Source organism: Candoia aspera, chromosome 7 (assembly GCF_035149785.1).
Source record: "Candoia aspera isolate rCanAsp1 chromosome 7, rCanAsp1.hap2, whole genome shotgun sequence".
NCBI classification, from domain to species: Eukaryota; Metazoa; Chordata; class Lepidosauria; order Squamata; family Boidae; genus Candoia; species Candoia aspera.
This window is the reverse complement of record NC_086159.1, coordinates 22554580-22566949: the sequence shown is the minus strand read 5'-3', so window position 1 is coordinate 22566949 and position 12370 is coordinate 22554580. Positions and strand designations below refer to the sequence as shown.

At 36.7% G+C, this 12370-nt stretch overlaps 1 protein-coding gene across 3 annotated transcripts in view; it reads left to right on the top strand.

Annotated features, from left to right (window-relative positions):
* Positions 1-11699, top strand: part of IGF1 (insulin like growth factor 1) — a 70527-nt gene extending 58828 nt beyond the window's left edge. For 2 of the 3 annotated variants that reach the window (XM_063308114.1, XM_063308115.1), the window contains exons 3-5: positions 267-448; positions 3713-3768; positions 10175-11699. In XM_063308114.1, the coding sequence (XP_063164184.1) occupies positions 267-448; positions 3713-3768; positions 10175-10214 (278 nt within the window). In that variant the 3' untranslated portion in view covers positions 10215-11699. Of the gene's footprint in view, positions 1-266; positions 449-3712; positions 3773-10174 lie in introns of those variants that run through there. The other variant, XM_063308116.1, reaches the window with a different exon arrangement.
* Positions 11700-12370: the final 671 nt, after the last annotated feature.

Here is a 12370-nt window from a genome sequence, read left to right as displayed (position 1 = left end):
TTTGGATGTTAACTGCTGTGGGTTGTGTTGGCCAGAGTGAATAGGATAGAAATATGTTAATAAATTAGGAGACCTGGCTACCCACTGTATCAAACTCCAGCAATTGCGTAAGGTATTGCTAGCCCATTGATCCAATAAAGGATGCAATAGAATTTGCTCTGTGTTTCTTATTCTGTGGTATCATCCACCTAATAATATTGTAATATTACAGAATTTTGAAGATGTTGTGATGTTCTTTTACAATGACCAGTTTTTGTTGTCTTTAGGTAAACCAGCAGGTTATGGAGGCAATAGACGTTCCACTCCTGCTAGGGGAATAGTGGATGAATGCTGTTTCCAGAGCTGTGACCTGATACGGCTGGAGATGTACTGTGCTCCTGTCAAGCCACCTAAATCTGCACGATCAGTACGAGCTCAGCGACACACTGATATGCCTAAAGCACAAAAGGTAGTCAAAGTGTGATCAAATTTAATCTGATTATTTGTTGCATATGAGGATTTTCAGCATTGCTCCAAGCATGGGATGGACACACAGTTGCCCAGTGCCAGAAATCCAAATGTGAGATCTATGGACAACATTCATTTCCAAAATAGTCTTCCAATACTAACCAGAAATGGAACAGAAGACACCAGAAGAAGAGACCCATAGACGTAGTAACTGCCTACGTTCCATATCTCTTTATCTCATCTATGTCTTTGCCTTCTTCTTTCTCTGTTGGTAGCTGCTGATAAACTATCAGTATTATATTGAAGCGTCCTGGGTTATTGTGGCAGTGCCCCACTATCTAGCTTTCTTTCTTCTGTCTGAGTAGTAGTTATTGGGTAATTTAGGAATTATTGCCCTCAGCTTATGATTTACTCTCTAAGGATTGCTTATATGTCTGTTGATATCATCTTTTGTGTACAAATAATGCCGCTTTAGCTACCTAAGGGCTGGTATTCTTCCTTGAACTTTGCAAAGAATACTTTACTAAGTCTTTGATTAACTTTAATTAACTTTGTTGTCCTCATTTGTATTGTTATCACCCTTCTGTCCATGTTTATGAATACCTGTGGTTGACCACTGTGTGACACTGAATGCTGGACTAGAAGGGACATAGGCTGATCCAACAGGAGTCTCTGTTCTTATGTTCTTTTCTTAGGCTTCTGTACAATGTCCAATGTAGTAACCAATGTAGTTACTCAAAGTGAGAAATCAGCAGGATTTACTTCTGATGAGACACATGGGATCAAACATTGCATCTTACAATTGATTTTTATCTGAACATTCTATAGTCACTTTTTACATTTTAACTTTCCCTAGGCCTTCGAGTGGTCTAGAATTTAAATTAATAAAATAAATAACTTGGCTTCTTTTAACAGTCTTTCTTGAACTAATAGAGGTTCATCTGTGGCCTTTAGGGCAGCTTGGCTACCATTACAATAAGCCTCAGCTTGTTGGTGGGGGTGCAAGGAGATCACATGATACAAATCAGCTGATGGAATGAGACCAAGGTCAGAAGGGATTGTATTCGGTTAATACCATTGGCTGACAGAGAAATTTCATTAATGCCAGAACACAAACCAGATGCTTCTACTGATTTTAAACTCACCTATTCATGTTGGTCAGAAACAGGGCTACTTAGACCAAAGTCACATTTTTATTTTGCTTCTTTCTTTATTCTAATTATACTCTGATTTCTATTCCAGTGAGTACTCAAACAATCATCAATAACATTACTATTTTTTTAAAGGGAGAAAGTATATTTCAATATTAGTTGAAATTATTGCTAAATAATTTAAAAATTAAAAGCTTGACAAAATAGATGCCTCTTTACAGCATTTTTAAAGGCTGAAAGAGTAAAGACCAAACATCTAAGGACTTCATTCCATAAACTGGGAGTAACACAGGACAAAATTCTCTCCTAAGTGCTACAAAGAAAGAATTGAATTTGTATAATCAGATTTTAAGCAGTGCTTTAAAGGTTAATATGAGCACCTTAAATTGTGCCTGGTAAACAGTGAAAATCTTTCAGTTCAGAGTTCATATGATATTTGTATTTTGCTTCAGCTTCTGCAACCTAGCTGTTACATTTTGCACCAATTTAAACTTCTGGGTGCATTCAAGGGCAGCTCCAGGTGAATCATGTTGCAGTATAAAAACTGAAGGTAACCAAGGCAGAGATAGTGCAAAACACTCATTAAAATAAAGCACATTTGCTAAACTTATATTCCACCTTTCCTTCAGGAACTCAGTGGTATACATAGCATTCCATCTTCCATTTTTTTTCCCCCAAAAGATTGTGAGAGTACATGATTACACTGGCTTTTTATTTTATTAGTGGCTAACACATAATTGTTTCTCAGGTTAAGCATACATTCTCCAAAGAATTGGATTCAAATATAATACAGTGTTATTACTGGACTCACACTGGTCATATCATTTCACAAATTAAACATGTTATAACTGTGTCAGAAAGTTTGTTGTACAACATTTTCCATTACAGACAAAAACAACTGCAGCTAAACAACCAGGAGATTGGCATGGTCTCAAAAGAACCACTTTTCTACACAGCATTTTCAACTAATCCTCAACTACATACCCAGGAAACAGATTGTTCTTTATTAAAATGGGAGATCCATATGTGATAGACTTTGTTTTGCAGCATGGCAGCTTGAAATTTTTGACATACTGTAATTGGCTTCTAAATGTTCTATCATCTATCTAATATCTCTATCTGTCATCTCAATCTATCTATCTATCATCTATTGGTAACTTTCTTCTTCCTGGCCTAATTCCCTAGGACAGGAGTGGAGAACTCCCAGCTTCCTTCCCCATTGCTGGCAATATCTGTCTGTCCACAGGTCCCCATTCCTGTTCTGTGGCCTTCAATAAAGTCCTGGATCCCAATCTGAGAATCAGAATGGGAGTGAAACTGGCATGGTGGAGCTGGCCCTAGCAAATTCTGGTTTAAACCCTGATGTATTTCCAAAATATAATAGCTGACCTTGGAAAAGTTGGGAGTTAACATAGTTTAGCCATGCAGTTAAAGTATGAGGAAAGACCCATATTCAAACTCTGCTAAGAAAGCTGCTTCCAGTTAGTGTTGTAGAGCACCTTCCCAAACTTGATGCATTGCAGATAACTCCCATAGATCCAAGCCACCATAACTGAAGAACATATTTTACACAATAGTGAAGTAGATAGACTTACAGTTTGACTCAGTATTAGGGCTTTCTTTTTAGCATTAAATGCCATAATCTACCAATGCTAAATTTGTCATAGCATCAATGATAGTAATGAATAGAATCTGCTTATTCTGTCATTCAAAATTGAAAAAACACACACAAATGGGTATATTTGTGAAACTACATGCAAAAAGTTGTATATTACCAAAAGTTATACTCAAAAAGGTGTACATAAGAGGCAATTCTATTAAATAAAGAGTATATCTAGGAAAGCCATGTGCATGCTAGGGAATACACCTATGAAAGCAAGCAGAATTTTTTGTTCTGTATCTGTGTTTTATTAACTTGCAGAAAAATGATGGAGCAGAATTTTAAGTGATTAGATATAGACTGGATTTAGACGATGCCACATCCCTACTTGGTATAAACTAGCTCCTCATCTTCCCATTCAAAAAATAGGAACAGAACTAATAGCCTTCTGCAGGAATCAGACAAGGACTGTCAGTGGCTTTCACTTATATAATAACATGTCTTTTATTTTCAGGAAGTGCACTTGAAGAATACAAGTAGAGGAAACACAGGAAACAGGAACTACCGAATGTAAGAAAATTCCATCCGTAAGAATGAAGAATGAATGTGCCACCTGCAGGATACTTTGCTGTAAATAGTCAGACATTGGACAAAGCTAGAGTTCAATAAGCTTGATGAATTCTCCACTAATGGGCATTCTCCCTATGAACAATGCAAGTAAACATTCCAACAAAAAGCCATCTCAGTGCTAAAATGTTTCTGAGACTGGTAGATTGCTGCTGTGATTGTTCACCTCCTGCAATAAAATGTCCTACATGCATGCATATACATACTGTATGTGCACACACATATACAGACACAGACCTCCCAAAAATCTTCTGCCCCCTCAAAGGCAGCAGCAAATGTAAAGGCCTTTGATGGATTCAATTGCACTAAATTAATTTACGAACTCTGCTATTGGAGTCATTCACCAGCCTTGTCTAAGTGGGGTTTATTTTTTTTATTTTTTTTAAATATTTGTACTTCTATATAAGGAACAGATTGTTTGTCTTGCAGTGTCTGATAACACTGTTTGATTTCCCGTTCCATATTTGCACAGTCTGAAATTCCCAGTAGCAACAGCAGTAAAGTTAACATGTTAATTTCACTAGTGGCTTTTTAACAGCACATGAGTCACATGCATTCATTCCATTCAGAGATCCTTATATGTTCCAATATACATACAGAGTTCGTATGTCTTGCATATGTGGAGAGCATTAATTTCTTCCATTGAGGATGATGTTATACCTATTGCATCCCTATGCAAAGCTGTCCTCGGCCACTGAAATGAATGGAGCAGCTTGCATACACTGGTTGTTGTGGGGAAAACAGGAGGAGGAAGGAGTATTAGGTATGTTCGCCACCTTGAGTTATTTATAAAAATAATAAAGGCAGGATAGAAAATAAATAAAATAAAATAAATAAATAAACTCCCTGGGTGGACCACCATACCTAAAACAAGCTGCTGGGTCTAGATTTTAAGATGAACATTCCCCTGCCTATAACAGATGAAGATATAAATATATGCAATATGAACAGTAGAATAGTTTTTGTCTAGGATAAGCTGAGAGCACTTATGAGCTCTTAAATTCTCAGTGACTCTTTCAGATAAGTTATTTCCCCACAGTATAAATAACATGTCCTTTTCTTCCATATAAGGCAGTACGTAGAAATTTAGCATGTTAATCATACACATATAACCAACAGTATGTAAATCTCTTTAATAGTACAATGGTGCTATTCTGTAGCTTGTTTTATGAAAGGGTCTGACCAAAACTGTAAGAGGTACAAGCAAAATAGTATATTTGAAATGGGGTGAAAACTAAGCCAAAGATTAGAAGGGTTTTTTTAAAGTGCATGATTGCTTTAAGGTTTCTAATTAATTAATAAAACATTAATATAAAAGAGTAATACTAATATCCAAAAATTACTGAAAGTAGAAAGGATATTCATGATTCGTGCTACTTGAAAGAAGCTGAGATTTTATCTTTGAAAAGGACCTTTGAAAAGATTGGTGCTTTCCAACAGCTATGACCAAAAGTGGAGTGAACTTCAAAAGACTCTTAAAACTAGCATGGTTGTGATAGAAAACAAAGGCTGCAGGGTACTGTAGCTTGAGTTCCCCTTTGACATAGGAAAACAGCAACTACCCTCCACCATCATCCCCAGAACAGCAGCACTCAACCTAGTACAGGATTGCCTTATTTATAAGGAATTTTAGTTGTAGGACAAGCCAGAAGGAAGTATTAGCCACTGAATGTCATTTAATTTCAACCAATGATATCTTAAAATCATAGACCTGGAAGGAAACTTAGAGGTCCCATAGCCCACAGTATCCTCAGTTCAGGATGCAGCCCTAGAAGGTCGTCATGAAGCTTATGCTTAAATACATGGAGGGGAAAAGAGTCTATTCCATTACTGCATTGGCACCATTAGGAATTTTTTCCAGATATTTAGGAAACACTACAATAAGGAAACAAGTCTATTATTATTATTATTATTATTATTATTATTGCCATGTAACACTTTTTACATGGGCTAGATACTCCTACAAACTTCTGTACTTGAATAAATCTTCCCAGCACTGATTAACTTATATACATACAAATACATTTAAGTTGCTAGGCTATATACATTTTCCTTTCAGTCTCACGAACTGAAGAGATCTTAATTAGTAGATATATACCTGCACAGTGAACTATAATTAAATCCATATCTGAAAGGAATTAAGCCCAATGGGATCCAGAGGGCCTTACTTTCAGGAAAAGATGTATGAGATCATGCTGCTTTAATGAAAAAGAGATTGAGATGGTACAAAGGTTCCAGTTGCATTCTGTTTTGGCATAAATTTATTTGGACTTTATTAATCATTTTTACATACCTTGGGTGACAATTAGTATATATGACTTTATCTATAAATTCATGTATTTTGCTATATCCAAGATGTCTCCATTTTTGACAGCAATTTAGATAAGAAATACTACATGTAGCAAATTTTGCTTTACCTGTTACTGTTTTGGTTAACAATGCAAAGTGGTGCTGTTGTTCTGTTTGAGAAAGTACTTGAATAAAAAATATATAGATGGAAACATACATATGTTTTAAAGATAAGCAAATTGCACATATAGAAATTGTACTTATTAAAAATGAAATATATCTAGCCATAACCTTTCAACTTTTTATCATTATAGAAAAAAAGAAACATTTTATGAACTGAGAGACTAGTGTCATTAAAAAAAATTGAAATGAATACCAGTGCTACATATATTGACTAATGGGAGATGAAGGATGCTGTTAAGAAAATACTCAACTTCCATTTGTTGAAATGGACTGGGTATAGATCTGACTCAACTGGGATAAATAGATGTTGCACAGCAAAACTGCTTTAGGTCCCAATCCAGCACATAATCTGTGAGTAGAGCTCCAAGTGTGGAACTCCTTCACTGAGAGAGAGCAAAGGGACTTGACTATACTGTATGTTGTCCATCTTCAACTGATCACTCATGGGTATACCTACCAACTATCAAGATGATCTCACAAAGAACTGTTTTCAGTTCGGGTCACCCCTATACTTCTCTCAGTTCAAACTTCCTGTCCTGAAATGAAAAGATGAAAATCCATTTCCAACTGGGACATCTGAGAAAAAAACAGGCACAGCTCCATGAGAAAGAGTTGAAAATGTATGGCTACAATTTTATGGAGCCTACATTATGTATGCTTGTGTGTTTGTGTGAGTGCACACACCTGTATCTTGATCCATGTATATGATTTAAAACTGTAATTTTCATAAACTTTATCTCATGAAAAAATAACATTTTAATTTCCAGGATTGTTCTTTTTTTTAATGAAGGTTAACCCAATTAGAGATCATTTGAATCTAGAGACTAAGTAGGAAAATGGTTCTGTATAAAATATAAGCATATTATTTATTCATTTTTAAAGCTGCTTTTAAGCAGAAGTCCCATCCCACTGATCTGGGTGTAAGTCCTGTTGAATGAAATGGGACCACACTTGTACACAGGACTGCTCTCGCCTGGAAATAAACTGAATAATTCATTAAACAAACAAATAAATGAACCAACAAACTGACTCCTCTTTTTAAAATAGCAAAAAGTATGCCACCTACCGTAAAGATCATCCAAACAGACATTCCATTGTTCTGGCTGCAAACAGGCACTCTAATTTAAATGCCTGTGGATTTAGGGCTTATTTTTAAAAGGGGGATAGATTTTTTTTTTTTTGGCAAAAATGTTTTTAGTTATTTAATAAGTCACAAATCTCCCTTTGTGATTTTTCTCAGAAGTAATTTACTTCAGCTAAATTGTATTTGGTAAATCACATGCATCAGAAACAGAAGTAACTCTGTCTGCAGACCACATTCATTTTTATTTTGTCATGACATTTTTGCTTATCATAGCACTACAAGGTTTGTCTTTGTTCAAACACAGCATCTTATGCAAGTTTTTATTTGATTTTTACCTGAAGGAAGTTATAAGACTATCTGAAACTTGACTACAAATAATACAGTGTAAAGATACTGCTCTATAAAACAACAATGGACAATGTTTTCATTTCCCTAGAAGGACCATGGCTAGATATAGATAACCCGTCCTTCCACCCCCCACCCCCCAATTCTGTTCAAGTTAACTGTAGCTAAGAACAGGTAGCCTCCTCTTACTGAATGTGTACTTCAGTTAAGTTGCAATTAAGTTCAGCTGAGCTGGACAATATATTTTCATAGGCTTGAAGATAGACTTAAGGGACTATCATTGCCTGTAGGGAAACATCTTTTTTTCTTCTACAGGTAGTCCTCACTTAATGACCCCAATTGGGACTGCGCTTTCCATCATTAACCGAAGCAGTCATCAGGAGAAACATTACCTGACCACACCGCTTAGCAATGGCAGTTCTGGTAGTCCTGGATGTGGTTGTCAGGCAAGGGCCAAGCCATCGTTAGGCAAGGGCCTCGTGCTTCTCCTCCCCCCCCACCCCACCTCCCGCGCTTGCCTCCGCTTCAGCTCCCCCCACCCGCCTATCTACCTCCATCTCTGCCCTTTTGGCCGCTCTGCACTGCCTTGCTGGGCACGCCTCATCAGCAGTGGGAGGAAGAAGATGGCAAAGGTCCATGCACAATTTTCAGACACTATTTAGAAAAGTGCCTGACTGCAGTAACGTCTTGTTAGAGGCGAAGAGGACAATTTGTCTTAAGCTGCTAGTATAATGAAGCATAATGAAGTCTCACATCAATCATACCAACCAGTAATGCTCAAATCATGTGTCTGGGGAAGCCCTTGGAAGCTTTCTAAGTGGGCTACCTTGAGCTGTGTGGCCATAGCAGCCTTTTTGCACGCATGCTTTCCCAGCAGAATTAGTACCTGGGGGTAGATCAAGTTCAAGTGAGACATGCTTAGAGTCCAGTATGACAAGCTGCCATGAATCCTTGTTTAAGTAGAAAAGAAAAGCAAGAAGATATATAAATAAATAACATCAGTTGTGACTAACTTGACAAATCCCATGAATTCAGCAGTATTTAATTGTAACTAACTTATAGTGTATCCAACCCAGTTTATTTTCCTTATGGCACCAACATCATATCCACTATCTTCCTGCAATAGCATTATAACTTGTGTTAGATTCCAGTATGAACAATGTAGAACACCTTTTTCACAGCTGTTGTTGCTCTACCATCTTTGTCACTTATTTTCTGCTCTACCGCATATTGGGACATCAGTGGTCCCCAACTAAACGTCAGTATCAATGGACTTTCTAAATAGACTTACTAATGACTGTCTACCTATTACAGGACATCTGAATGCTCAGTTTGCACTGAGAAACTAAAAAAAAAATTGATTGAGGCAAAAAAACACAGAGGAAATAACTGAAATATGTGAAATATGTGAAAGAATGGTGGGTGTATTCTTGAATGAAGCCAATGAAATTATCTGTTTTTACCTCCCTTGAATAATATTTCACTTTACTAAACAAGCCTGCTTTTTTATAAAAGTCACCAGATAGGATTTGTTTGCTTCTAACTACATTTAACAGTTAGGATTCATTATACTCATATCTTGCATGTGGACCTTGCTAATGTATGCTTGCCACAAATCCAGGAATCATTCTACTTTCATTAGTAGATGAAAGAGTAACAGTTAAAAGGGTTTTACTTTTAACATAAGGTTGCCTTTTTCACTTCTGACAGGTATAACTGGGATACCTGTGTCTGCAAATACATACGTTTATTTCATTCATACGCTACACTCTTAACTATTGTGTTTCATTCATACATATTCTACACTCTTAACTATTGTGTGAAGGGGCCCTGAATTCCACAAGATAGTTAAAATATTTAATGATATCCAGTTACCATTACTTAAAGTCAAAAGAATAAATTTATTCAGACTCAAGGCTGATTGATATCAGCAACTAAATGGCAATTTGGCAGCTTCAGTATATTGTTTCAATGTTTTCAGTGAGAATACTCTTTTCTATAGGTGTCAATACCTTGTTAATTGTGGGACACTTCTCGGCGGGGGCGGGGGGTGGAATGGAGTTGCATAGGACTTAAGATGAAGGAAAGCTTCATCTGAACCCAGAAAACTCCATCAGCAACAGAGGCTGTGGACTGTAATCTAGAAATCTGTTGGTTAATTATTTTTGTTCAGAACTTGCAAAGGAAAAAAATACAACACTCCATTGCTCTTTGTTTACAAACAGTGTTTTGCTCTGCAAAATGTAAGTACATAGAAATAGCACTCAGTTATTATACCAATTTGAAGACTTCTGGGCTAGCACTGAGGTTTGGGGAAAAGCTCCATTCATGTTGGTGGTTTTGTGTGCCTGGCCTTAAGTGTTGTTGCTTTTTTCTTGTAATCATTCCATTAGCTGAAATGCCTATTACCAAAACTGTATTGTAATTTAGGTTTATTTCCCCTTGCAGCCCAATCCCCAAAGCGCTCCACCGGCACAAGCCACATTGAGGACGAGAGCCTTAAGCAAGGAACTTGCCTGCATCAAACTAACCCATGGGCAAGTTTCCTGACAATAGAGAGTAAATGAGAACAACTTTTACTTTGAGGTATGACAGAGTGACTCTTGACAAATTTCTCACCAATTCAATTGCATCACAAGAAGAATATCAAAACTACCAGCTGGTGTCTTACGGCATTTTTTCGGAATAAGTATTGCTACCTAAGAGCAAGATTCTTCAGTGAAAGATGTGCATTTCCTTTATTTAAAAAAAATCAGAATGTTATGCAGTATGTTTTACATAGTTCGGGGAAAGTTTGAAATGAGGCATTTTTAATGCATTCCAAGAGGCTCAGGTAACAAAACTGGAGGCAAATTTCCAGTGCCACTTGCCTCTGATCACTATCTTTTTGCATAAGTCCAGCATAATCTTCTCCACAAGCTAACACGACTGAGGACTGGCTGATACCTATATGGGTGACCTCTTACAAATCTCACATATCATAAGTAGCCCTTTGATTTATGGATATTCTTCTTTCTTTAACTGCCAAAGTGCTAAATGATGAGATTAATGTTGATATGTTTCCTTTGTGATCATCCTTTTAATAGTAAGGTTTAAAATAAACAAGTATATTCATGATACTCAATTTTTAACATTCATTACTGCATTCAACTGGCTCTAAAGGAATAGACAAAACCTCCCAGAAGATACATTGTTTTTTCCTAAATCCATAATCATCAAATCACTTCAGATGGTGCAGGTTCTGCTTGAGTGAATGCAAAATGCATAAGCATAAACTTTTGCAGACAAGGCTGTACATGTTTGGATTTCTAGTTTTTAATTTTCTCCCTTGTGTTTGGTCAAAACACAAACTGTCATGACTTCATGACAAGTAAATAATATTTCATACTATGTATGTAACATCAGTATGTTGCAGAACTTTCTATCCCATGACTATATCAAATACCATTCATCAGTTATTCTCCCCATTTAGCACTCATTAGTTGCTCACAGACACACAGGAAGTCCCAATGACCAAAGTTTTATTGCTTGTAAAAAGAAGAAAACAAATCTCACTGTTTCATAGGTCACTCAGAATCATTGAGCCCATGTCCCAACTCTATCCAAAAAGTTTAACCGGTAAACATTGTTCCATAAACAAACAGCATACTTAAAGCTTTTTATGTGTTTATCATGATAGGTCCAAAAGTTCCCAAAAGCTAGCTGTCTGATTTCCACTTTTTTTTTTTTTTGCATTGTATTTCTAAATTTTCATTGACTGCAGTTTCTTTTTTTTAAAAATGGACTCAGTCACACTGTATTGAATCGAGGCAATAGCAACCTTTGGTTTGTAGAATGTATGGAAATGTTTGCAACCCTCTTGGAATAAAATCCAAAATGTGAAACATTGCTGTAAGAGGGTATTTTTCTAATGTATTTGTATGTACAGTTTACACCTCTGTGAGGTTGAATAAATAATAATGGTTAATAAACATCTTTGTGCTCAGCATCTTCTGTTCCAAATAATTCTTGATTTCTTTACTCATAACCTCACACTTGGGGGACTTCTGGCTTCCCATCAGTCCAAGCCAAGAGCACAATTTTGTTGCAAACCAGCTTTCCCTAACCTGGTATTAGCCAAATGTGTTGGACCACAGTTCTTAGAACTCCTGACACTATGGGTGATGGAAGGGCACAGGATAGGGGGAAAGTGGCATAGTTTATATCTCATATGAAATGCTTCTTGACTTCTTGGTGTGATGAAGGGCAGCATCTGCAGCCTGCCATATTTGTGATTGTTGAGTAAGATACCACCTTAATATGCTTAATTTTACCATTTCTGGAAGCAATTTCTGATGGCATGCAGCTGTTATTATGTCAGCACAATTTCACTTCCACTAAGTCTGAATTTATTCTACCTTGTGGATCAAAATTTAGAAAAAGATAGCTGTGCAGTTGAAACAGGGCTCAGCAGTGACTTGGAATTATCTATCTATCAAATTTATATCACTGCCTATCTCCCCACAAAGGAATTGATTTGAACCAGGGCTAATTTGAGACCGATTTCTCCTAAGGGTCAGAACACATATCTGGAACATTACTCTTTCTAATAGCACATTCAGATGGTTGAATGCCAACAGGATTTAAGCAAAACAGAACCCCTCA